The sequence below is a fragment of the Myxine glutinosa genome, chromosome 4 (genome assembly GCF_964187855.1).
Source record: "Myxine glutinosa chromosome 4, kmMyxGlut1.1, whole genome shotgun sequence".
In the NCBI taxonomy this organism is placed as follows: domain Eukaryota; kingdom Metazoa; phylum Chordata; class Myxini; order Myxiniformes; family Myxinidae; genus Myxine; species Myxine glutinosa.
Genome location: NC_136264.1, coordinates 64178955 through 64205845, shown reverse-complemented (window position 1 = coordinate 64205845; position 26891 = coordinate 64178955). Strand labels below are relative to the sequence as shown.

At 41.8% G+C, this 26891-nt stretch overlaps 1 protein-coding gene across 1 annotated transcript in view; it reads right to left on the bottom strand.

Annotated features, from left to right (window-relative positions):
- Positions 1–3301: 3301 nt before the first annotated feature.
- LOC137424705 (eukaryotic translation initiation factor 4E-binding protein 3-like) overlaps positions 3302–26891 on the bottom strand; it is a 39253-nt gene continuing 15663 nt past the window's right edge. The window contains exons 2-3 of the mRNA XM_068112444.2: positions 24082–24333; positions 3302–4293 (exon numbers count right to left, since the gene is read on the bottom strand). Of these exons, the coding sequence (XP_067968545.2) occupies positions 4244–4293; positions 24082–24333 (302 nt within the window). The 3' untranslated portion in view covers positions 3302–4243. The remainder of the gene's footprint in view (positions 4294–24081; positions 24334–26891) is intronic.

Sequence of the window (26891 nt, the reverse complement as noted above, 5' to 3'; positions counted from 1 at the left end):
CGCAGCTTGGGTGTTGACGGCGGTGCCGACCGTGGCCGCGGAGGAACGGAGCTGCCACTCCCGGGCCGACCGTGACCCAGTTCCCGTCGACCTCCCTCTCCCTCCAGCCATCCACCTCCTGCATCCGTTCCTGCCATCATTCCCCATGTAAGTGTGCTCGTTGTCTGTCTTTGTCTTGTCCTTGGGGTTAAGTAAGACTGATATATATAAGCTAATAATTGCACTGTGTCTCCTTGTTCCTTTCTGTCGTTATTTTCTTATCCTTCTTTCTCCTTGGTTAATTTGATGATTTGTAAATAATAATAATAAATTAGATTTGTTCCTCCTACCTTGCCTTTCTTTCCCTTACATCCGTCGTCGTTGTGATTTCCCTCATTGGACACCTGTGGCACGATTTGGCCAACGTTTCAGGATCGGGTTTAGTCTTTGCTAATGACTCGAACTTCGGGTTGCTAAAAACCGCTCGGCAACTAGACCATCCAAACCGGGGTTCGAGCGGGAGTCCCTCCCTTGCTCGCGGTCAGGAGTGGCACTCAGGTCCTTGGGACTTTTTGTAGACCAAATACCCTGGCTGCTCCCGATCGGGAGGAGCGTTGGGACCCCCAGGACTCACGTCGGTCAGTCGCGGACAAGGGGACTAATCCCCCCTTCTTAAGGGGAAAAGGCCGACGGAGAGATCCGTAACAATGTTATATATCTATTCTATAATGTGACCCGTGGTGTGTCTGTGCATTCGACCGTCTCACATTTCTGGTGGCTGCTTCCCACGCTGCATTTGAAAAGCTCAACATTCAACCAGACGATGGCATGATACCAAAGGAGATACATTTGAAAATTATAAAACATGGAATCCATAAATTTACATGGGTTTATGACCTAAGGATTATCAAAGTTGAATAAAACATGTCAGTATTGTTAATAACAGAAGCCTATACTGAGTCTTTGAACAAAGGTTGCAGTGCAAGGTGAAAAACCTCTATGCAGTATTGGGACCAAAAGATAATGTTTAATAATAAACTTCAGTGGTCCCAAATAAACGTAAGAAAATTTAATTATCAGTGTGCTCGACGACGTAATATCAGAGGTTTACCGTCCGCTCTGAGTCAAGGTTGGCATTTCAAACCCAGGCCAAATTGTTAATTAAATATCAAAGGGAAATGGTGCGTGTTACTTCCTTGTTTGATGCTCAACATTTAACAAGGCTAGAGCATGGACCTATAGAAGGGAACAGAGAAGAAAGTAGAGGGACAGATGGGAGGGAGAGAAGGGGAGTTGAGGACATTCCTTCAAAATCCATCCGGTCCAACCCATTCTTCCGACACGCATTGTTTGTCCAAGTCTCCCTCTATTTTGTCCTTCAACTCCACTGTTGATTGCTCAATGGTGAAGAATCACTTTAAAAAAAAATTCGCATATCCAGATTTTTCACTAATTTCTAATTAATTTGTTATTGTCCCACACCTAAACTGTCCACCAAATTTCATCTGAATCCATCCGTAATTTTTTGGAAATAGCCTGCTCAGTCAGACAGACATGAAAGCATAACCTCGGTCTACATTCAGTGGTGGAGGTAATGACAGAAAAACAGGCATGAATAAATGTAGATCCCAAATTGTATTTCGCAAGCATGATATTTTGTCCTCTATTTAATCAAATTTAACCTACGCCACCATTCTGTGGTGGGCGGTACCTACACGTCACTCTGCATCGCATTGCGTCAGTGAGTGCAGTGAGTGAAACAGAGTGCAACACAATTAACCTTTAAAGTCCATTAAATTCAACTTTTCCCGTCACTGGGGAACTGTCCACAGGTGCCATACAATCACATTCTGGTGCAACGAAGAGTCAGAATTAATGGAAACGAGTCCTTAACTGACATAGACTAAGAATAACTAGCAAGATGTCCTATAGTTGTCTACGTGAGATGCGGTGGACCTGGATGCGACATTTAATGGGGGAAAAAGGGGGAGGTCGGGTCTACAGAGTGTTGTTTACAGAAAATGGGACTAGGGAATGGGGGATTGGGGATAGTTGGGAAGTATGCTAGTATATGATAATCTGTGGTCAATACAATTAATCCAAGTATATTGTCAGACAATCTCCAGGTGGTTGCACTTTTACAATATATATTATAAAGGTGACATGATCTAACACGCACAGTTCTCCGAAGTCGGCAAAGGTTAATTTTAGTCTGAAAAATAAAAGGATACTTTTCACTTCTCAGCCCAAATTGGGCTAAGGGGTATGTATTGTCGTCACGGGCGTCGTCGGGGCATCCGTCAACTTTTGGTTTCTGTCAATTTCAAGAACGGCTTGTCTGATTAAATCCATTTTTGCAGTGTGTGTTGGGGTTGAGTAGAGGAAGGTTCCTTTCGAAAATGGGCGCGCTGCGATTTTCAATATGGCCGCCACGGCAGCCACCTTGAAATTGGTTTCCGTCAATTTCGAGCAGAACGGCTTGTCCGATTAAATCCATTATTGCAGTGTGTGTTGGGGTTGAGTAGAGGAAGGTTCGTTTCGAAAATGGGTGCGCTGCGATTTTCAATATGGCCGCCACGGCAGCCAACCGGGCGTCCGTCAACTTTTGGTTTCCGTCAATTTCGAGCAGAACGGCTTGTCCGATTAAATCCATTTTGGCAGTGTGTATTGGGGTTGGGTAGAGGAAGGTTCCTTTCGAAAATGGGCGCGCTGCGATTTTAAATATGGCCGCCACATTGAAATTGTTTTCCGTCAATTTCAAGCAGAACGGCTTGTCCGATTAAATCCATTTTTGCAGTGTGTGTTGGGGTTGAGTAGAGGAAGGTTCATTGGCACGCTATGATTTTCAATATGGCCACTACCGCAGCCATCTTGAAATTGGTTTCCGTCAATTTCAAGCAGAACGGCTTGTCCGATTAAATTCATTTTTGCAGTGTGTGTTGGGGTTGAGTAGAGGAAGGTTCCTTTCAAAAATGGGCACACTGCGATTTTCAATATGGCCGCCATGGCAGCCATCTTTAAATTGGCTTCCACCATGCATGGGCTGAGAGGTTACGCCCGCTTTGCGGTGCTATTTATTGTTTATGTCCTCCCTTGCTGAACCCCATCCCTATTTGTGCCTTGCTTCGAGTGTAGGGATTCCCAAATTGAAGTTGGTTCACATAAAACCACTCAGGTAGGAAGACAGCAATATGTCTCAACCATGATCAAGTTTCACCTGAAGCAGAGGTGAAGTGGTAAATAAACCAAGGAATAATAAAGCAAGCAAAGGAGAGTTAGTGCAAACAAGACCAAAGTTAGAACTGAAAACAGGTCAAATATATCATTGTTAAACCAGATTTTTATTCTCCATAGTTGTCAAAACAAAATCTGGAAAAGAAGCAGCTTGCCAATTGGTGGAATGGCAAGCCAAATTAACAACCCATTGATTTTACATGACAAAAACAGTTATCCTCTGTTTATATTTCCTGGAAATGCTGTTTGCATAGCTAACTCAGCAAAAAAAAAAAAAAAAAAAAAAAAAAAAAAAAACCCGTTGAGGATAAAGGTCCAGGTAGATATTAAAGACGAAAAAATAGGCTCTACACAAAGTAGTAGCATTATACATCTTGTAAGTGTATAATGAGAAACCCCTCATAAATGGACCAAGGGTATCATGATAGAATGCAACATTGAACAAACATCAATGTTGGTGCACCTTTTGCGTCCTCCTTCAGGCCCACATCAAGTTTTAAAGAAAGGGTAAGTTTTGCCCAATCAATTGAAGTTATTCACATTAAACATCCTGACTGTTCACAGCCCTGAGAACAGAGGCTCCAAGAGCAAGCAAATGGCACTCAGACTTCGGAAAAAGGCAAATTAAGAAAGCATCATGCTGTCAACGATTCATTATCACATTAAAATACCATGGAATCGTTCATTTTACTTTTTGGAGCAGTTAAATAAAATCTTGGGAAACATTTTTTTTATTGTGTGCTAAGTTTTAACACTTTTGTACTCAAAAAATAGGTAATAGCAAAATAAAAAAATGTCATCATGTTAACATTTTTTGGTTTAACTAAGATGCAAGTATACAATCAATATTTCAAAATCAGCTTTCATTTTTAAAGCATAAAATATCATATTTCTTCTTTCAGGTACAGTTCTGCATGGCTGCATATCAAGTTAAACATGCACCAGTGGCCAAGACAGAAACACTGGCATTTTATGAACAAAAACTAAAAGCTTTCGAAAAAGACCAGTCGGGCACTGTGTACAGGAGACGTCAGATGTCCATTTCAAACTGCGCGTCATCCCCTATGGCAGTTGGAGAGGCTGTGGTTGAGGGTACGGGTGCGAAGGGGGAGGCAAAAAAAAGAAGCTATTAAAAATCTAACATACTGTACACACAAGCTCTGCCTCTGACTAAAACCAGTACAACAGCAAAGAGCCTGTGGCAACTCAACAGAGGAAGCAATAATAAGACAAAAATGCATCCACGATCAATACCAAAGAAAAATGGTGCGTGCTGTTTACTTGCTTGATGCTCAGCATTTAAAAGGATATGAGTAGGGACTATCCCCATAGCCTGGCATTTCATTGGAGGAGGAAATGCCCCCTAAGAGAGATGAGAAAGGCAGCGCGACTGTTGTGGTGTCGCTGGTACCCAGACTATCCCGGGAAGTGATGGTACTTTCTCCAAGCTCGGGGGCTGTGTTTGTCTCGTCTCGCAGTCGTGTCATGTCTTGTATATCTGTCTGCAGCAGCAACACTGCGACCCTTAGATAATGTTAAAAAGAAATAATTAAAACCCTGTCCAATCTCCAAACTCAGTATTTTAATCTACGATACAAGAAAGCCGTTGGTCTGTGTCTGTCTGTGTCGCCAATTTCTCAGAGATGGCTGAACCGATCTTTGTCAAGCTTTCAGAGGTTCATCAGTGAGTGCCTGGGAGTGTTTTAAGCACAAGGGGGAAAAAAAAAAAAATGAACAAAATTAAACAAACAAGAAAGAACTTCGTTTTTTGGATTTAAAAAAAAATTGCTCGATAGTGCCGAAACCTTTGATTAATGACAATGACAGACAAGTACACATTTGCATAAATAAATACGAAACAATTACTAGACATTTGAACAAATAATCAAACAAGTACAGATACATTCAAAGTACACCGCCCCTTGCCAAATAATTAAATATCCTCCAGCGCGGCACTGCCGGGGCGCCAAGTGCTTCATTGCCTGGCAATACCGCCGTGCAGCGCAAAGAGACTGTATTTGGAGGGAGAGGTGCACACTAATTGATTGATTAATTGCATAATTAAAATCAAGAAAAGATTATCATAAAATATTTTCTTAATCAATTGGCTAATCGCATAACTAAACCACCAGTGCTTCATCCGAAGATGTATCTTTTAGAAATGTAATTAAATAAGGCATTAATAAAAAATTAAATAATTAATTGATTACTCAATAAATAATGAATCGAGTAATCAATAAATAATTAATAGATGAAATGATTAATCAATAAATCAAAAATATCCTTGATAGCCACATCACTTGGTCACATGTCCAAATATTAGCTTCCCAGCTCAAAAGGTGCCTGAGATATTGGCCAAATGAGAAAGAAAATAAATAAATGATTAATAATGAAAATAAATAAATAATAATCATAAAAAAATTAAATTATTAATCAATTTGGTCAGAGAACACAAACTACCACTATTTCATCAGAATCTGTAACTTAAAAAAAATTATTTTTTTTGTCATTAATCGAATAAATAAATAATTAATCGATTAATTGATTAATTAATAAATCAAAAATATCCTTTGCAGCCACATCACCTGGTCATTCGCATGTCCAAATATCAGCTTCCTAACTCAAAAGGTGCCTGAGTTAATGGTCAGAAGAGAAAGGAAATTTGATTAATTAAATAAGTACTGAATTAATCGCAAATAATTAAATAACTCCTCAATTTATTGATTAATCAAAAAACAAAAAATACTGTTTTTGACAAAGGACTTGCTCACTATTGTGCCGAAATTTCAGCTTCCTAGATCAAAGGATGTCTGAGATATCGCCCGGACAAACAAAGTAACAAACAAACAAACAAGAAAGAAAGAAAACAAGAAAGAAAACAAACAAACAAACAAACAACCAGAGTGAAAACTGAGTACTCTCTTTCAGCGTGCGTCACTGCCGAGCCCCCTTCGGTGCCCGGCAATGACTATTTGCAATGCCTGGAGATGGCATAGGAAATGAGCGGTGTACAACAAGTACAGATACATTCAAAGTACACCGCCCCCATGCCAAATAATTAAATATCCCACAGCGCGGCATTGCCGGGGCGCCTCCGGTGCCGGGCAATACCGCAGTGCACCTCATAGAGGCTGCATTGGGAGGGAGAGGTGCACGCTAATTGATTGATTAATTGTATAATTAAAATCAATAAAAGATTATCACAAAATATTTTCTTAATCAATTGGCTAATAGCATAAATAAACCACAAGTGCTTCATCCGAAGATGTATCTTTTTTAAATTTAATTAAATAAGTCATTAATAAAAAATTAAATAATTAATTGATTAATCAATAAATAATTAATCAATTAATCAATAAATAATTAATCGATCAAATGATTAATCAACAAATCAAAAATATCCTTGATAGCCACATCATTTGGTCACTGTCATGTCCAAATATTAGCTTCCAAGCTCAAAAGGTGAAGGAGATATTGGCTAAATGAGAAAGAAAATAAATAAATGATTAATAATGAAAATAAATAAATAATGATTAAAAAATTAAATTATTAATCAATTCAGTCACAGAACACACAAACCACCACCATTTCATCAGAATCTGGAACTGAAATTTAAAAAATATTTTTTAGTAATTAATCGAATAATTAAATAATTAATCGATTAATTCATCAATCAATAAATCAAAAATATCCTTGATAGCCGCATCACTTGTTCACTCATGTCCAAATATTAGCTTCCGAGCTCAAAAGGTGCCTGAGATATTGGCCAAATGAGAAAGAAAATAAATAAATGATTAATAATGAAAATAAATAAATAATAATCATTAAAAAATTAAATCATTAATCAATTCGGTCATAGAACACATCAACCACCACCATTTCATCAGAATCTGTAACTTTAAAAAAAAAAAAAATTGTCATTAATCGAATAATTAATCGATTAATTAATAAATCAAAAATAGCCTTTGCAGCAAAATCACCTGGTCATTGGCATGTCCAAATATCAGCTTCCTAACTCAAAAGGTGCCTGAGATAATGGTCAGAAGAGAAAGGAAATTCGATTAATTAAATAAGTACTTAATTAATCGCTGCTAATTAAATAACTCCTCAATTGATTAATCAAAAAACAAAAAATACCGTTTTTGACAAAGTACTTGCTCACTATTGTGCCGAAATTTCAGCTTCCTAGCTCAAAGGATGGCTGAGATATCGCCCGGACAACCAAGAAAGAAAACAAGTACACATACATTCAAAGTACACCGCCCCATGCCAAATAATTAAATATGCTGCAGCGCGGCATTGCCGGGGCGCCTCCGGCGCCCGGCAATACCGCAGTGCAGCTCATTGAGGCTGCATTGGGAGGGAGAGGTGTACACTAATTGATTGATTAATTGTATAATTAAAATCAATAAAAGATTATCACAAAATATTTTCATAATCAATTGGCTAATCGCATAACTAAACCAGTAGTGCTTCATCCGAAGATGTATCTTTTAGAAATTTAATTAAATAAGTCATTTATAAAAAATTAAATAATTAATTGATTACTCAATAAATAATTAATCGATTAATCAATAAATACTTAATAGATGAAATGATTAATCAATAAATCAAAAATATCCTTGATAGCCACATCACTTGGTCACTCATGTCCAAATATTAGCTTCCCAGCTCAAAACGTGCCTGAGATATTGGCCAAATGAGAAAGAAAATAAATAAATGATTAATAATGAAAATAAATAAATAATAATCATAAAAAAATTAAATTATTAATCAATTTGGTCAGAGAACACATAAACTACCACTATTTCATCAGAATCTGTAACTTTAAAAAAAAAATTTTTTTTGTCATTAATCGAATAATTAAATAATTAATCGATTAATTGATTAATTAATAAATCAAAAATATCCTTTGCAGCCAAATCACCTGGTCATTGGCATGTCCAAATATCAGCTTCCTAACTCAAAAGGTGCCTGAGTTAATAATGGTCAGAAGAGAAATGAAATTTAATTAATTAAATAAGTACTTAATTAAACGCTAATAATTAAATAACTCCTCAATTAATTGATTATTCAAAAAACAAAAAATACCGTATTTGACAAAGGACTTGCTCACTACTGTGCCGAAATTTAAGCTTCCTAGCTCAAAGGATGGCTGAGATATCGTCCGGACAACCAAGAAAGAAAACAAACAAACAAGAAACCAGAGTGAAAACTGAGTACTCTCTTTCAGCATGCGTCACTGCCGAGCCCCCTTTGGTGCCCGGCAACGACGATTTGCAATGCCTGGAGATGGCATAGGAAAGGAGCGGTGTACAACAAACAAGAAAGCAAGAAACCAGAGTGAAAACTGAGTACTCTCTTTCAGCGTGCGTCACTGCCGAGCCCCCTTTGGTGCCCGGCAATGACGATTTGCAATGCCTGGAGATGGCATAGGAAAGGAGCGGTGTACAAGTACAGATACATTCAAAGTACACAGCCCCATGCCAAATAATTAAATATGCTGCAGCGCGGCATTGCCGGGGCGCCTCCGGTGCCCGGCAATACCGCAGTGCAGCTCATTGAGGCTGCATTGGGAGGGAGAGGTGTACACTAATTGATTGATTAATTGTATAATTAAAATCAATAAAAGATTATCACAAAATATTTTCATAATCAATTGGCTAATCGCATAACTAAACTACGCGTGCTTCATCCGAAGATGTATCTTTTAGCAATTTAATTAAATAAGTCATTTATAAAAAATTAAAAAATTAATTGATTACTCAATAAATAATTAATCGATTGATCAATAAATAATTAATAGATGAAATGATTAATCAATAAATCAAAAATATCCTTGATAGCCACATCACTTGGTCACTCATGTCCAAATATTAGCTTCCCAGCTCAAAAGGTGCCTGAGATATTGGCCAAATGAGAAAGAAAATAAATAAATGATTAATAATGAAAATAAATAAATAATAATCATAAAAAAATGAAATTATTAATCAATTTGGTCAGAGAACACATAAACTACCACTATTTCATCAGAATCTGTAACTTAAAAAAAAAAAAAAATTTGGGCATTAATCGAATAATTAAATAATTAATCGATTAATTGATTAATTAATAAATCAAAAATAGCCTTTGCAGCCAAATCACCTGGTCATTGGCATGTCCAAACAACAGCTTCCTAACTCAAAAGGTGCCTGAGTTAATGGTCAGAAGAGAAAGGAAATTTGAATAATTAAATAAGTACTTAATTAATCGCTAATAATTAAATAACTCCTCAATTTATTGATTATTCAAAAAACAAAAAATACTGTTTTTGAGAAAGGACTTGCTCACGACTGTGCCGAAATTTCAGCTTCCTTGCTCAAAGGATGGCTGAGATATCGTCCGGACAAACAAACAAGAAAGCAAGAAAACAAAGAAAGAAAACAAGAAAACAAACAAACAAACAAACAAACAACCATAGTGAAAACTGAGTACTCTCTTTCAGCGTGCGTCACTGCCGAGCCCCCTTCGGTGCCCGGCAATGACGATTTGCAATGCCTGGAGATGGCATAGGAAAGGAGCGGTGTACAACAAACAAACAACCAGAGTGAAAACTGAGTACTCCCTTTCAGCGTGCGTCACTGCCGAGCCCCCTTCGGTGCCCAGCAATGACGATTTGCAATGCCTGGAGATGGCATAGGAAAGGTGCGGTGCACAACAAGTACACATACATTAAAAGTACACCGCCCCCATGCCAAATAATTAAATATCCTACAGCACAGCATTGCCGGGCGCCGCAGTGCAGCTCATTGAGGCTGCATTTGGAGGGAGAGGTGTGCACTAATTGATTGCTTAATCGTATAATTAAAATCAATAAAAGATTATCACAAAATATTTTCGTAATCAATTGGCTAATAGCATAACTAAACCACTAATGCTTCATCCGAAGATGTATCTTTTAGAAATTTAATTAAAGATGTCATTAATAAAAAATTAAATAATTAATTGATTAATCAATAAATAATTACTCGATTAATCAATAAATAATTAATCGATTAAATGATTAATCAATAAATCGAAAATATCCTTGATAACTAGAGTCCCTGTATATAGAGTTGTGTCAACTCAAATTTGGACGCCATTTTGTATCTAAGTGTGTCGGATTAGATATACATGTACATTCGCGATATGGGGTGATATATTCTAAACCTGCTAAAAAAAAAATTTACTACACATATTTAGTCTTATTATTACATACAGGTGATATTTGTTTTGTCAAAAACTCAGCTATTGCCATGAAAAAGAGCTGTGTGGTGATATTAAAAGTGGTATGGCAATGCATATTACAAGCCAACACTGCATATAAGAGCTAACATTATAAGTAAGACAAACCAATGCTGTCGTTCTCTGAATTTTAATAACTTTTAGAAAGGAGTGTGGGCATATCCAATATTTGGAACCAATATCCAAATATTGCATATCATATCCAAATATTGTTGGAACTGCAGAGCACTTCAACCTCTTTTTGTCATCAGCTCGCCCCCTCTCAAACTGATTCACATCGAAATGTTCCTGCAATCATACAATGAGTGTCCTTGATGTATTTATTTATTGAAATTTTTATTCTAACACAACACAGTTTAATTTTAATGAGCTGTCATGGACTAGTACTTCCACAACAGAAAATCACATGGACAATCTTCCGGAAGATGGCCAGACAAATCGCTAGCTCTATCGACCACATGTATATTGATATCAAACAGGGATAACAGCTTTTGAAAGTTGAGCCAGTTTTAAATGTGGGTACACAAATACACCTGTTTTACTGCATTAATCACCGAGAAATATTGTATGTTTTGGGAACGATAGCTGTCACCAGGTTAAATATATAGGGATTGTCCAATGTGCAAAATCTTCCATCACTACAATTTGGCCATAAATCCCGGGGTGGGAAATATTTGAGCAAATATGCCACAAGACGCATGAGCACTGTACAAAGCAAACAATAACTCGTCAAATTTTGGACGTATGGATGGCTGCACAACCGGCAAAAAAATTGAGCAGGTCCCCCCCTAAAATTGCTTTTATGATTGCCGATTAGGCTAAAGATTTTAAACCAAAAAAATAACTTGCCTCGGAATAAGTTTTGAATGGACGGACAGACAACTGAAAACAAAACGGACCATGGGTTTCCCACCCCTATAAAATCAAAATTAATTCCCTCTGAAAAAGTAGTGACATTGCCCGCAGACTACCCAACCGCAGACCAGGCAATGTCACTGTACCGGGACATTTCATCAATCAATGACAATATGCGGTCCGCTAGGACTACCCGAAAAAAATTGAGCAGGGTTCTTCCCACGGAAATGCATTTTTGGTCAGCTCCTTGAAGATTATAAACAAACACAAATCACTTCCCTTTAAAAGGGTTTTCAACGGACAGACAACCAAAAAAAAACCGAGCAGATAGAATTGCTTTTGAACATCGATCATCAAGCGGCGTGGGCCTACCTGGCAGAGTCTCGAGGAGTCGATCGCTTTCCAGCTCTTTCGTCTGACTTTCGCTTCCCAAATTTGTCTTCTGACTTTATCACTTGGAAATCTATACATCTTATATTTGCCAGATTGGTTTGAACAACCAAAAGCAGAACAACCAGTCATTTTGTTTGGCAATAAACAACATTCCCGTAACAAGCTGACGTTCACGCACGGTGAAGTTAGACACAAAATGGCGCCACGAAATCACGTGACCAGAAATCTCGGGTCAGCGCATGGCGCAACTCTCTTTATACAGGGACTCTATTGATAACCACATCACTTGGTCACTGTCATGTCCAAATATTAGCTTCTCAGCTCAAAAGGTGCCTGAGATATTGGCCAAATGAGAAAGAAAATAAGTAAATGATCAATAATGAAAATAAATAAATAATAATCATTAAAAAATTAAATTATTAATCAATTCGGTCACAGAACACATAAACCACCACAATTTCATCAGAATCTAACTGTAAAAAAAAAACAATTTTTAGTCATTAATCGAATAATTAAATAATTAATCGATTAATTGATTAATTAATAAATCAAAAATAGCCTTTGCAGCCAACTCACCTGGTCATTGGCATGTCCAAATATCAGCTTCCTAACTCAAAAGGTGCCTGAGTTAATGATCAAAAGAGAAAGGAAATTTGATTAATTAAATAAGTACTTAATTAATCACTAATAATTAAATAACTCCTCACTTAATTGATTAATCAAAAAACAAAAAATATAGTTTTTGACAAAGGACTTGCTCACTATTGTGCCGGAATTTCAGCTTCCTAGCTCAAAGGATGGCTGAGATATCGCCCGGACAAACAAACAAACAAGAAAGAAAGAAAGAAAGAAAACAAACAAACAACCAGAGTAAAAACTGAGTACTCCCTTTCAGTGTGCGTCACTGCCGAGCCCCCTTCGGTGCCGAGCCTCCTTCGGTGCCCGGCAGTGACGATTTGCAATGCCTGGAGATGGCATAGGAAAGGAGCGGTGTACAAAAGAAAGAAAACAAACAAACAAGAAAACAAACAAGTCCAGATACATTCAAAATACACCGCCCCCATGCCAAATAATTAAATATCCTACAGCGCGACATTGCCGGGCCGCCTCCGGCACCCGGCAATACCGCAGTGCAGCTCATAGAGGCTGCATTGGGAGGGAGAGGTGTACACTAATTGATTGATTAATTGTATAATTAAAATCAATAAAAGATTATCACAAAATATTTTCTTAATCAATTGGCTAATAGCATAACTAAACCACTAGTGCTTCATCCGTAGATGTATCTTTTAGAAATTTAATTAAACAACTCATTCATAAAAAATTAAATAATTAATCGATTAATCAATAAATAATTAATCGATTAAATGATTAATCAAAAAATAAAAAATACCGTTTTTGACAAAGGACTTGCTCACTATTGTGCAGAAATTTCAGCTTCCTAGCTCAAAAGATGGCTGAGATATCGCCCGAACAAACAAACAAACAAGAAAGAAAGAAAGAAAGAAAGAAAACAAACAAACAAACAACCAGAGTGAAAACTGAGTACTCCCTTTCAGCGTGCGTCGCTGCCGAGCCCCCCTTCGGTGCCCGGCAATGACGATTTGCAATGCCTGGAGATGGCATAGGAAAGGTGCGGTGTAAAACAACCAGAGTGAAAACTGAGTACTCCCTTTCAGCGTGCGTCGCTGCCGAGCCCCCCTTCGGTGCCCGGCAATGACGATTTGCAATGCCTGGAGATGGCATAGGAAAGGAGCGGTGTACAACAATTCCAGAAGCGGTCGAAGTTGGTGGTAAGGCTTCTTATTTTTCTTCCTGAACGTCATTATACTCAACTCAGAAACGTGATGAACGGCACATTCATCAGCATATGCAACAAAAAGGTAAAATTCAACGAAAAGGTAAAATTCAACGAAAAGGTAAAATGATTATTTGACATTTGTGATCGATTCTGATTTGAATGAAATTGCTTTTCCATTATATTTGCCCTCATTTCAAATATGTTAATGTTTATTTTTCGCTTGAGCAACGCCGGGTACGCCAGCGATAAACACTTATATACTTTACTTGGGGTACAAGTACAAATACAACTTTGGCTGGGGGGTACCAAACTACCAAATTTCTGTACTGAAGCAAAAAAGTACCGAATAAATTTGTAGTACCGAACCAAAAGTACCGAAGCAAAATACAAATACAATAGAGGCTATGTGGCCGCGGCCTCATTCGGGGTTGTGGGGGACCGGGAGAGGGGCGTAAATTCTCTTTGTAAATGTGTTCCATGCAGCACCACCTGATGATGGTGACAGAGGGTATTACAATCTCCCTTTTTACCTGTGCAACACTGAGGTTATGAAGCACTCTTTGCATGAGAAAAATTCTCCTCTTTCCCTTACCCCTCTCCCCCAAAACGGAGGGGTCTGTCAAAGTCAACCCCCCCCCCCTCCCAAAAGATGTACATGTCATATATCTTTCCCATCCCTTCCCTCTCCCCTCCCCCTTTCCCTTCCTCACCCCTACCTCTCCTGCTTCCTCCCTCTCCTGCTTCCTCCCTCTCCTGCTTCCTCCCTCTCCTGCTTCCTCCCTCTCCTGCTTCCTCCCTCTCCTGCTTCCTCCCTCTCCTGCTTCCTCCCTCTCCTGCTTCCTCCCTCTCCTGCTTCCTCCCTCTCCTGCTTCCTCCCTCTCCTGCTTCCTCCCTCTCCTGCTTCCTCCCTCTTCTGCTTCCTCCCTCTCCTGCTTCCTCCCTCTCCTGCTTCCTCCCTCTCCTGCTTCCTCCCTCCCCCGCTTCCCCCTGGCAACACCGGGTACTCCTGCTAGTGATCCTGAAAATATCCTCAAAATATGTTTTTCTCAACCAAGGTTCTCCCATAAAATTTAAATTGTCCAATGGAACAGGCCTCCCTCAGTCTCAAACCACTGTCAAAGGCTCAAGTCTGAAAAAGATATTCTGCATTATACCCAAATAATGGAGAATAATGTTTGGTAGCATTCAAAAACACACGACTTTCCCCTTTAGAATTGCTCCATTCCTCCCCCAAATTACTCGCATTGGGAATTCTCAAATTACCCAGAATTAGAACAAACACAGAAATTTGGTACTCGTATAAATTTTAATTGCTAGGGCAAAACTATTGACAATTGTTCATCCTCATGCACCATGCCCAATGTAGAGTTTTGATGCTGCCGAAGCATACTCGGCTAAAATCCCGTCGGATAGCTACTCTAAAGTCAGGGTAGGAATTTGGAATTTGTTCAGGGTGCTGGCGATGGCTCGCCAAATCTTCATGAAGGGCACCGTGGGATCTTTAACAGCCAACAAATGCCGGTGGATGTGACGTCCAGTTTAATGGTCATCTGAGAGATGGCACACACATTGATGTGTAATGTGGGTTTGCTTCACAGTTTGTTTGATTTTGTCAGATTTTGATGGGCAGGTGGTCAGTGCAGGTGCAGCCAAAGTCTGAAGAGTTGTCGTGTGACTACCCTTGGTGATCACCTTAAGGTAGCACGGATAGCCAAACGAGCTTTTCTCCGAGGCACTCGGTTCAAAATATGGCAGAGTTAATACACGCGGGGGAGGGAGGAGGGGAAGGGGCATGAGAAGGATGCTGAAGAGCACTTACCTGCACGGATCCCACCGGCAGTCCTCCAACCTGCCTAAAATAACTCAAACGAAAACGGATTTAAAATGTACAAAAATAACAGGTTTATTCATAGAAATGCCGACACGGCGAAACTAAATTTCCTATATGGAGCGCTCCTGCAACAGACCCAAACACAGACACAGAGAAAGAAAACGATATATAAAATAACTGTGTGTGGTTATTTCATATACAATATACAAGCACTTAGCTCTGATCACTGGTGGGGGGGTCTCGTCAAGAATCGTCGGCACCGAGCGTGCAGTCCGGACCCGGCCCCGTTCTTGGCGAGAAGGCCGCAGTCCACTCGTTCACGTGCTGCTATGCCTCACCGAGCGTCCTCTCACGCCTGGCCTCGTCGAGCGTGAAACGAACAGGAGTTGTCGCGCAGCTCCTCGTTCCCAGCTCTTGGTTCGCAACACGGCCTCCTCACAATCCCCAGCAAGGTCTCAGAACAATGTCGCCCACAACGAGGTCCAGAACGTGAAGAAAGGGAGAGAATCGTCGGCGCACAACCGTCTCCACCAAAGTCCCGGACCCAAGAGAGAAAATGTCTGCCGTGCTCTTATATTGGCTGCTCTTATATTGGCTCTGACATCAACCGTCCTCTTCATCAATCAGCCAGTCCCATCTTTTCAATCCTCTGTCACTCAATGCCCCGACCAATCACGGCTCTCTAGGGTGTGGCCTTCGGCCTGCCTGTCCTTGCGGTGATGTAGCGGCTGTGGCGCCAGCGGTATTGTTCATGTCTGGCTTCCAGTGGTTTTATTATTAATTAGTGAAGTTAATGGCCGATTTTAACTAGTGTCTAATGTGGTGCCATAAGGGACATTGGGATAAATTACAGAGGGAACAACACACAAGGAATTCATGAATTAATTTACCATGTCACCATGTCACCCAGGTCGTACCATGTCACCCATGGTCGGACCCCACGTCCAAATACTGCCAGCGCAGCCCTCCAGCCACCTAGCATAAACCAATTTCCAAAGGGGCAACTTTTACACGAGGCCGCCCACAATGACCTCTCCTGGTCCGCATTCCGCAGCCCGGGGACCAATTCCCTCCAAGGCTGTTCCACATCAATTTCCCATTTAAATTTCATTTTAAATTTCTTTTTAAAGATTTTGGCCTCGCATGCCCAATAACCACAGCTGCAGGTGACAACCCCTTCCTTGGGTTGTTCTGCCCCTCCCTGCAGCTATTCCAAATTCACTACGGGGACCAGTTCTTCCGAGGCTCTATTTCCCGACTTCCATGTCCGAATCCAGCTCGGAGCCAAAACATTCCCCCAACTGGGTAGTCAGTTTTGGAGCCTCTTGTACCCAATTGTTGTTTGTGGTGAGGGTCCCCTCGGTCACTTTAACCTCGTCCTGGGGATCTTCCACGGACCGACACCTCATCCACCAGGCCCTGTTGGACCTGAGCAACCTCTTCCTCGATGGTACTGTCACAGGTGTCCAGCCGCTCCGGTCCAATCACTATTTCCATTATCCCCAATCACTTCTGGCCCCAACAGTCTTCATCGATACACACCCGGTCCGGTTCCGTTACACGGACCTCCAATATTTCTACCCCGTTGCTCTGAACCACCGCCCTGGCACTGCACAATTTCAAATTCCTGCCCCTGTTGGTGTATTGTGGCATCCACACCAGCCCGATAGCCTTCCAGTTCTTCATTTAACAAACATTTCCCATTATAATTTGAGTTTCCCCTATTTACATTCGAACACTCCCCATTTACCTCCCAACGTTCCCCATTTAAATTCCCCCCCTCCGGTGCCCCCAAGTAGATCAGCTTGGGTTGCACACTTCCATTCCCACTGTCAATTCCCCCTTGTTTTGATTCAAATTCTGCCACCCATGGCTGCTCCTGTGCCCCGTCAATTTTGTCAATCTGACAAAATCACCTTGCCTGTGAAACACCCGGATGGCAGTCGGGATTCAAACCCAGGCTCGACAGTTTTGAGGCAGTGAGCGTACCTCGAAGCCATCCTGCCAACACTCACAATTGTGAGGTAACAACAATTTCACAATACTAATACATACGATATATTTGGTACTGTTACGTTTGTGGTGGTAGATGATGGAATCCCATAGCAAAGATAGGATTGTATAAGTATAGCATATAGCATGGACCGTGGACAAGGACACACCTCGCTCGATGTAAATAGGGAAACTGGAGCTTAAGATTGTTTATGTGTCTTCACATGAGGGGTGAACCTGTGCTACACCAGTGGCCAAAAATATTGGCACCCTTGCACTTTTTTCAAATAACTCGCAATTTTCTCGAAAAATAAGTTGAAATTGACGAAAGTATTTGTATTTGATCTCCACAATCTCCACAGTCTTCATCGATACACATCTTCATCGATACTTCATCGATACTTCATCGAAGATAGACGAAAGTATTTGATCTCCACAATTCTTTATTTCACTGTTAATATTACAGAACCTTTGTTTTTGATTCAGAACTTAATATATCCTTTTAAATCAGAAAATAAAAAGAAATGATATTGACAAAATTATTGACACCTTATACTTAATATTTGGTAGCACGGCCTTTGGACAAAATAACTGCAGTCAAGCGCTTCCTACAGCCATGAATGAGCTTCCTACATCTCTCTACTGGCAGTTTGGCCCACTCTTCTTGTGCAAACTGCTCCAGTTCTCCCACATTTGAAGAGTGCCTTCTCCCAACTGCTGTTTTCAGATCTCACAGGTGTTCAATGGGATTTAGATCTGGACTCATTGCTGGCCACTTCAGAACAGCCCAGCATTGTGTCTTGAACCATTCCTGGGTGATTTTTGAAGTGTGTTTGGGGTCATTGTCCTGCTGCTCGACCCATGACCTTCGATGGAGATCCAGCTTTCTGACACTAGGTTGAACATTGCGCTCCAAAATGCCTTGGTGATCTCCTGATTTCATGATGCCGTGCACACATTCAAGGTACCCAGTGCTAGAGGCAGCACAGCAACCCCAAAACAACACAACTTCCTCCATGATTGACTGTAGGGAAGGTGTTCTTTTCTTTGAAGGCTTCATTTTGCTTTCTGTAAACAGAGATGATGTGCTTTACCAAAAAGCTCTAATTTGGTCTCACCTGTCCACAGGACATTCTCCCAGAAGGATTTTGGCTTGTTCAAGTGCGTTTGGCCAACTCCAGTCGGGCTTTCTCAGCAGTGGGATCCTGGTTATCCTACTAAGAACCACCTTTCATAGAGTTGGTGACGGAAAGGTGCAAGTTGAAACGGTCATACCTTGTGTCTGAAGGTCAGCTTGAACCTGTTTGGCAGTTGATCGAGGTGCTTTCTCAGCCATTCGAACAATCCTTCGCTGCAATCTTCGATTAAGTTTTCTCTTGCGGCCACATCTAGGGAGGTTGGCTACAGTGCCATGGGCCTTAAACTTCCTGATAACATTGTGTACGGTGGACACAGGAACATCAAGGTCTCTGGAGATGGCCTTGTAGCCTTGAGGTTGGCTACAATCTTATGTTTGACCTCCTCAGACAATTGTCTGATTTTCATTCTTTTCTCCATTCTCATTATGGTACACAGTGACCCAAAACAGCAGAATGACTCCTTTTCTCTATTCAAACTGGTTGAATGAGTGATCGTTATTTTGCAGGCACCTGTAACTCACCACAGGTGAGTTCAATTCCAAAGTAAAGGAGAATCACCTGCTTGAAATCCAATTATTTCTAACAACTTCTAAAAGGTGCCAATAATATTGTCTCGGCCATTTTAGGACTTATGTGTGTAATAAGCTAAGATTTCGTAATTTTTTCAGCTTTTTGTTTTGTTCCACTGCAAACCAAAGAAATACATATGTGGATACCAAAATATTTTTTTATTTCAACAATTTTCTGGAAGAAATGAGTGCATTATTTGAAAAAAAGTGCAAGGTTGCCAACATTTTTGACCACGACTAACTATTTAGGGATTAAGGCTAGTTTCCCCAGTATGTGGTTTCCCTTTGTCGCTTGTCCCATGTTTTTTTGCAACTACAACAAGGTCAGCCATAAGAACCTCCGTAACAATAACAACCTTCCCCTGCAAGCCAGACAGAGCCGGTCGGCAACTAAACCCCGCCTTTAAAATATCACAACTGGCAGGCTACGCCCCAGGCTAGGTCATAGGTTGAGGAGACATAGGGGATTTGATGCAGCTCAGCCATTGGACAGTGTGACGTCAGGAGAGAAGCTTCGAGCAAGAGGAAGAGCAGCATGTATCTTGGTTCTCTGGGATATGCTCGAGGAGGAGGGGGCGCCATCTTTCTCTGTTGGTGTGCTCAGGTAGTTTTTGGTGTGCGCTTTTGAGAGCAAGGAGCTCTTAGCTGCGGTGGCGGCTATCGAAGGAGGTCTTGGAGACTGCTGGGCCCATGGTGGACTGAAGGCCGGGCCGTTCGGGGGAGGGATGGGGAGAGCAAAAGAGGGCCATTTTCACAGCTCTCTCAATGGCGCTGTGCGTGTCGCCGTTGTCGGCCGGGGCCATTGGGACCGGACCATCGCCGTCACTGTTACAAAATAACGCATTTGAACCAACTAAGTGGCTGCAGGATATTTTTTTAAAAGAACATTTATTTTACTTTGTCATTCCCGTGTGTTCGTATTCATGTCTGATGGAGGATCCTCAAAGTAGGAATTACAATTAGGGTACTTCACATTTATTGTGTTAGTTTATTCGTTGCAGGTTCGGGTATAAACCCGTGTGCTTCCGTTCAGGTAAGCCCCTTCGCTGCCTTCTGTCCCGCAGGCACCATAAAAATAACCAAGATTTCGGGAGTTCGCCTCGGGAGTAAAAACGATCGGTCATTCGTCACCCAGTGGTCTTAATCACTGGGTGACACGACCGTACCAAGGGAAATCTCAGCTGCACACTGCAAGCAATTTTGATACCAGGTACGCAATGTGCTGCTGATGGATGCATCGATGCCACAGTATTTATTTAAGCAAAAAGGCCATCAGTTTTCCACAGCTTTCAACAGCTTATGGCAAGTGAAACAAACACCAATTCCCCAGGTCATATGGCATGATGCAGATACGTATATTCCAATGACATTTTGAAACCTCGTCGGATTTTCCACTGTCAACCTATATGAAACAATCCCCCATCTTTCCACTTAAATCAAAGCTTTCTTGAAACATTTTCCTTTTGGTTCTCATTTGCAGGTAAAATTCAAAGTTATACATTCTAAAGGTATCACAACCTAAAATGTTGTACCATTGTATTAAGATAAAATAAAATAGAAACATCAAGTTCAATCCAATTTCGGATCATATTAGATGTTGCTCAATGAGGTTGAACTTCTGGAGTGCAGTGGCCTAGTTAGTCATTCGGTCATCTCATCTCGATACTCGAAGAGATGAACTTATGAAATGGGTCATGATGTCTGTCTGTCTGTCTGCCCGGTCATCTCATCCGTTAACCTTTTGCTATTTTCACTACTCCTCCCTTATCACCCAGATGATTGTTTTGAAACTCGACACGAATACGAGAGTAGCCCAAACAATCACTTGGGATTCAATTTCGGATATTGGGGGCTCCCAGGAAGCATTACACCCTCCCCCGCAACCCCCTCCCCCCCCCCCCCCCCAAACTTTGGATCCCTACTTTTCTTACCAACCGACTGCTCTGAAACCCAATACAGCCCTTATACTCGATGGTCCACAGGATCACTTGGTTTTAGATTTTTCATTTTCGGAGCAGGGGGCTGCCCAGGGGATCGGGGCGCTCACAGGAGTGGAGTGGGGGAGGGGTGGTGAGAGTGGTGGGGAGTTCCTCCAAATCAGCAGAGGTCTGAAGTACAACCTCAAGAGATAACCGTCAGCCCACTCGGGGCTATTTTTTTGAATTGATGTGGTCTCTTTTGATCTTGGAGAAGCGACTTCAATAGTCCTACACAAATTGCAGGAATGGTTTGTCAATATGGGGCACACACTTTTCAGCATTGTCATTTACCACTAAGTGTTAAACCGTCTGTTGTGCCTCCCTGTAATCTTCTATAGGCTGTTACGTGCTCGTCCCCAAACCCCCTGGTCACAGTGTACCTCCGAGCCCCGAGAGGAGTCACGGCAGAAAGATGTGTTATTCTGTATGTCAAATGAAGTATGTCAATCTGTATGTCAATGGTGAAGCCACACCAATTGTTACCAACAAATAAATATTGTATTAAGATCACACAAGATTAACAGCACAACAATAATAGTAATTAAAAGTACAATCACTATATATATATCCTATGATGGTACCATCAGTTTCATAATATATAACTCGCTGTGCTCCAAGAGTGAAACAAGAACATTCCCAATGTCTCTTTCCCGGCTTCAAACCAAAGTTAATTCCGGTTTCAAGCCAAAGTCGATCCCAGCTTCACGCCAAAGTCGATCCGCTCCAGCGATCGTCAGAACGATGTCCAATCGACCAGAATCCAGGTTCGGATGACAGTCACAGTCACGCGGCCAAAGCTGCGCAAAGGCGCCCTCCAGGCGACTGAGAAATCACACCCTCGGGTATGGACGTCTCACGGCTCACAGTCGGCGAACCGCAAATTAACCTTCAAAAGCCACGTCGCACGCACGCGCGCGCGCACGCACGCACGCACGCACGCACGCACGCACGCACACACACACACACACACACACACACACACACACACACACACACACACACACACACACACACACACACACACACACACACACACACACACACACACACACGACAAACGCCTGAATGCGGTGAAAACGGCTGAAGCGAAGCAAAGACCTTGCGCGATGCGCAAAGCGCGCGAGTCAAAATGGCCGACGGCCCGTTCTCGAGGCGTAACGGCACGACGATGATTCTCTTCAGAATCCACCGCAAAACCTGACATGCAGGTTGATCTGTCACAGCGATAACAACTCTGTCGCAGGAATCCCTTTCCTGGGAAACCCAAAGTTCACTCGTGACTCTTGCTCGCCAACGTTCGCTCCAGACCGCAAAGCAACTATGCTTCTTCCCCGACTCACTCGCTCCGCCTTCTTCTCCTCTTCCTCTTCGTCGTCTGGTTCCCGGTTTCTTTTAACTCTAACTTTTTCACCTTTTGAAAACAGTTCATAAACAATAAACCTTTTGAAAACAATAATAGTACATGGAATCAAAAATATTTACAGTGGATGAAAACCACAACAACGGAAGTGACGAATCCGTAACAAGGCTCCCTTGACTCGGGGTCAGAATCCAGAAAAACAGATTGAAGTAAGGCACCCGAAGAAGTCCATTGTGTTCTTGGGAGATAGGGTGGTGAAGGGCTGGGGGGGGAGGGGAGGGGGAGACACAACCACCCCTTTTCACCCCACCCAAGTCCTCATTACAAATTTCCAGTCACCCACCCACCTTTGACCTCTTGACCCAAAATTTAATCAGGTAATCTTTCATTATTATACATACCTGTACCAAGTTTTAATTTGATCCCTTCAGCCGTTCTCATTATAGACCTATTACGGACTTTGACCTATTGCCCCCAAAATCAAATAAGTTCATATTTGCATCATCATACATACCTGTACCAACTTTTGGCAGAATCCCATCACTGGTTCACAAGTTATCATGGCAACAGGATTTTAACTTAACATGACCTCTGACCTTGTGACCCTAACATCTAATCAGTTCATCTTTACCTCATTATACATACCTGCACCAAGTTTGACCAAGATCACTTCAGCTGTTCTCAAGTTATCTCGGTAACGGAAACATATCATGGACGGACAACCTGAAACATGATGCCTCCGGTGACTTAGTCAGCAGAGGCATAAAAATGGTGGAATATTTAACTATTTCCCTTCCCCAATCCACCTTAATATTATGCCATTACCAACTTCACGACTCCTACCTCAACCTGCTCCCCCAACATCTCATTTCATTCTTCTGGACTTCTCGCCAGGTCCACATTCACAATTTCACAAGATATATATCCCACGGAATTGTCACTCAAGCGATTGAGTCGCTGAAATGTCGCAAATTAATTATCTTCATAATGCATGAATAAAATGTTAAAATTAAAAGATGAAACGTTTAATTCAATCTCACGAGATTCCGTCATACAGCGATATGTGAAAGACAGCCAGCCGGAATGACAAGTGATTATATTAGATTGTTTCACAGCATTTAGGTTGACGATTGCAACAACCAATGCAACTCAAAGGTAACTTATTATCCCTTCAAGAGCACATGTGGTTGTTGTTGGGTCGAGTAAGAACGAGCATGGAATGAAACAAACAGGGGACTGTATTCAGCAACTACGAGAATGGAATGAAAAACAACTATATAGACGTATCACAACATTCCAAGACTGATGAGTTCCATGAATGGGAACCCACCTGTTTCAAGGATCAGCAAAAATGTTTTAGGATCCCAGGTGGTTTTTGCAAATATTGCATGGGTAGATTAGATTGTGATTTTGTGTCAAATTGTATATACTCTGTTCATCGCGCAAAAATATGGCAGCTACCATTTTCTTTGACCCAATAAGAGCTCCAAGCCTGGGGGTCCATTAGTACAAAGATGGCGTCAGTATTGGTTCCAGAATAGAGATGGTCTTTCATCCCATGCATACAGACTCAGGCTTCTGCAGCAAAGTTTAGGGGATTTGTGTCAGTTTATGCATCTGTACTCTGATCACATGCATAGTCTACGCCGCATACTTTCAAAGTACAATCCCCCTCAACAGTCCTACCAGCAGTGCCTTTATCTTCTTGTGCAGCAACGTGGTTGGTTTGGTGCACTAGTGGACCAGTGATTTTTACTGTGGAAGGGTTTGGAGAACTGGCGGGCACTGCAGCAGGAGACCCAGCAGTCCCAGTAGGTGATCGTCCTTGTAGAGGGCTTGTAACTCCGGGTATGTTTGGCAGGAAGCGAGGTGGTGTGCGTGTATATGGCGAATTACGACACTCCATCAAAAACTTGCGGTCATATATTATCTTTGAGCCTGGAAAATATTTGAGGGGGAAGGGTAAACAAAAATAAATAACTTCTGCAGAACAAAATACGACACCAACTTGTACCATTTGGCCATCCTAATCAATCATACTTTCAAACATCTTCATTTCACCTGCATTTACAATACTAGGGCATGCCCGTACTATATATATATCTAAAATTATATCCCCCCCCCCCCCCTCTATTTACATGAAATGGTTGGTCCATTCGCAAGAGCCAAAGCGAATGGCTTGCGAGTACGGTGACAATCCCCCCCCCCCCCGCCCCCTCTATTTACATGAAATGGTTTGGTCCAAAGCGAACGGCTTGCGAGTACGGTGACAATCCCCCCCCTCTATTTACATGAAATGGTTTGGTCCAAAGCGAACGGCTTGCGAGTACGGTGACAATCCCCCCCCCCCCCCCCCCCCCCTCTATTTACATGAAATGGTTTGGTCCAAAGCAAACGGCTTGCGGAGTTTGGTAAAGAAATCGCCATAGCATGCACAAACGCGCAGGAAAGCGAAAGAATCGCAAATTAGTTTTAATTAGTTTTAAAACATAGTTTAACGCCAACATAGCGGCAACATAGTTTGCCAACATGAAATAAATGAATACGCTCTCAAATGTGCCGTCCGAGCAGAGTCTGTTCGGCACGTTCGCACACGTGATAACTCGCTGCTCTCTGATTGGTTGAATAGTTTTTTGGACATAGCTCGGTAACTACTTCTCCGATTAATATGAAACCTTGAAAAGGCACATCCTCGGGTCCCCAGCAATATACCTGGCAAGTTTAAAGTATATCGGACCCGTGGTTGTCGAGAAACAGGCGGTCACAGACACACAGACATACACACACACATACACACACACATACACACACACACACAGAGATTACTGGAATTATAGATAGACATACCAATGCAATACCAAAACTATATTAATTTGTAAGGTTGTGCGACAGGTACTATATAGTAGGAAATGCCATTTAGCAAATGAATCACAGCATATAATGCAAATAAAGTTCATATTAATTCAGAAAGAAAAGGTTCCTGTTGATAGCAGCATAAAGGAAGTTTAGGAATAACCAGAAAGTTGGAATTTGACGCAAATGCGTCGATGATATGCCACCGCCCACGTTAGATTTCAACCCACTTACGTTTGATCTCAATAAAAAAAAATTAGAGGGAGAAATGGGAGAAAGAGAGAGAGAAAGGAGAGAGAGAGAGAGAGAGAAAAGGGAGAGAGAGAGAGAAAAGGGAGAGAGAGAGAGAAAAGGGAGAGAGAGAGAGAAAAGGGAGAGAGAGAGAGAAAAGGGAGAGAGAGAGAGAAAAGGGAGAGAGAGAGAGAGAAAAGGGAGAGAGAGAGAGAGAAAAGGGAGAGAGAGAGAGAGAAAGGGAGAGAGAGAGAGAGAGAAAGGGAGAGAGAGAGAGAAAAGGGAGAGAGAGAGAGAAAAGGGAGAGAGAGAGAGAAAAGGGAGAGAGAGAGAGAAAAGGGAGAGAGAGAGAGAAAAGGGAGAGAGAGAGAGAGAAAAGGGAAGAGAGAGAGAGAGAAAAGGGAGAGAGAGAGAGAGAAAAGGGAGAGAGAGAGAGAAAAGGAGAGAGAGAGAGAAAAGGGAGAGAGAGAGAGAAAAGGGAGAGAGAGAGAGAAAAGGGAGAGAGAGAGAGAAAAGGGAGAGAGAGAGAGAAAAGGGAGAGAGAGAGAGAAAAGGGAGAGAGAGAGAGAAAAGGGAGAGAGAGAGAGAAAAGGGAGAGAGAGAGAGAAAAGGGAAGAGAGAGAGAGAAAGGAGAGAGAGAGAGAAAGGGAGAGAGAGAGAGAAAAGGGAGAGAGAGAGAGAAAAGGGAGAGAGAGAGAGAAAGGGAGAGAGAGAGAGAAAAGGGAGAGAGAGAGAGAAAGGGAGAGAGAGAGAGAAAAGGGAGAGAGAGAGAGAAAAGGGAGAGAGAGAGAGAAAAGGGAGAGAGAGAGAGAAAAGGGAGAGAGAGAGAGAAAAGGGAGAGAGAGAGAGAAAGGAGAGAGAGAGAAGAGGAGAGAAAGGGAGAAGGAGAGAAAGGAGAGAAGAGAGAGGGAGAGAAAGGGAGAGAAGGGGAGAGAAAGGGGAGAGAAAGGGAGAGAAAGGGGAGAGAAAGGGAGAGAAAGGGGAGAGAAAGGGGAGAGAAAGGGGAGAGAAAGGGGAGAAAGGAGAGAAAGGGAGAGAAAGGGAGAGAAAGGGAGAGAAAGGGGAGAGAAAGGGAGAGAAAGGGAGAGAAAGGGGAGAGAAAGGGGAGAGAAAGGGGAGAGAAAGAGGGAGAGAAAGGGGAGGAGAAAGGGGAGAGAAAGGGAGAGAAAGAGGAGAGAAAGGGGAGAGAAAGGGGAGAGAAAGGGGAGAGAAAGGGAGAGAAAGAGGAGAGAAAGAGGAGAGAAAGAGGAGAGAAAGAGGAGAGAAAGAGGAGAGAAAGAGGAGAGAAAGAGGAGAGAAAGGGGAGAGAAAGGGGAGAGAAAGAGAAAGAGAGAGAGAAAGGAGAGAGAAAGAGAGAGAAAGAGAGAAAGGAGAGAGAAAGAGAAAGAGAAAGAGAAAGAGAAGAGAAAGAG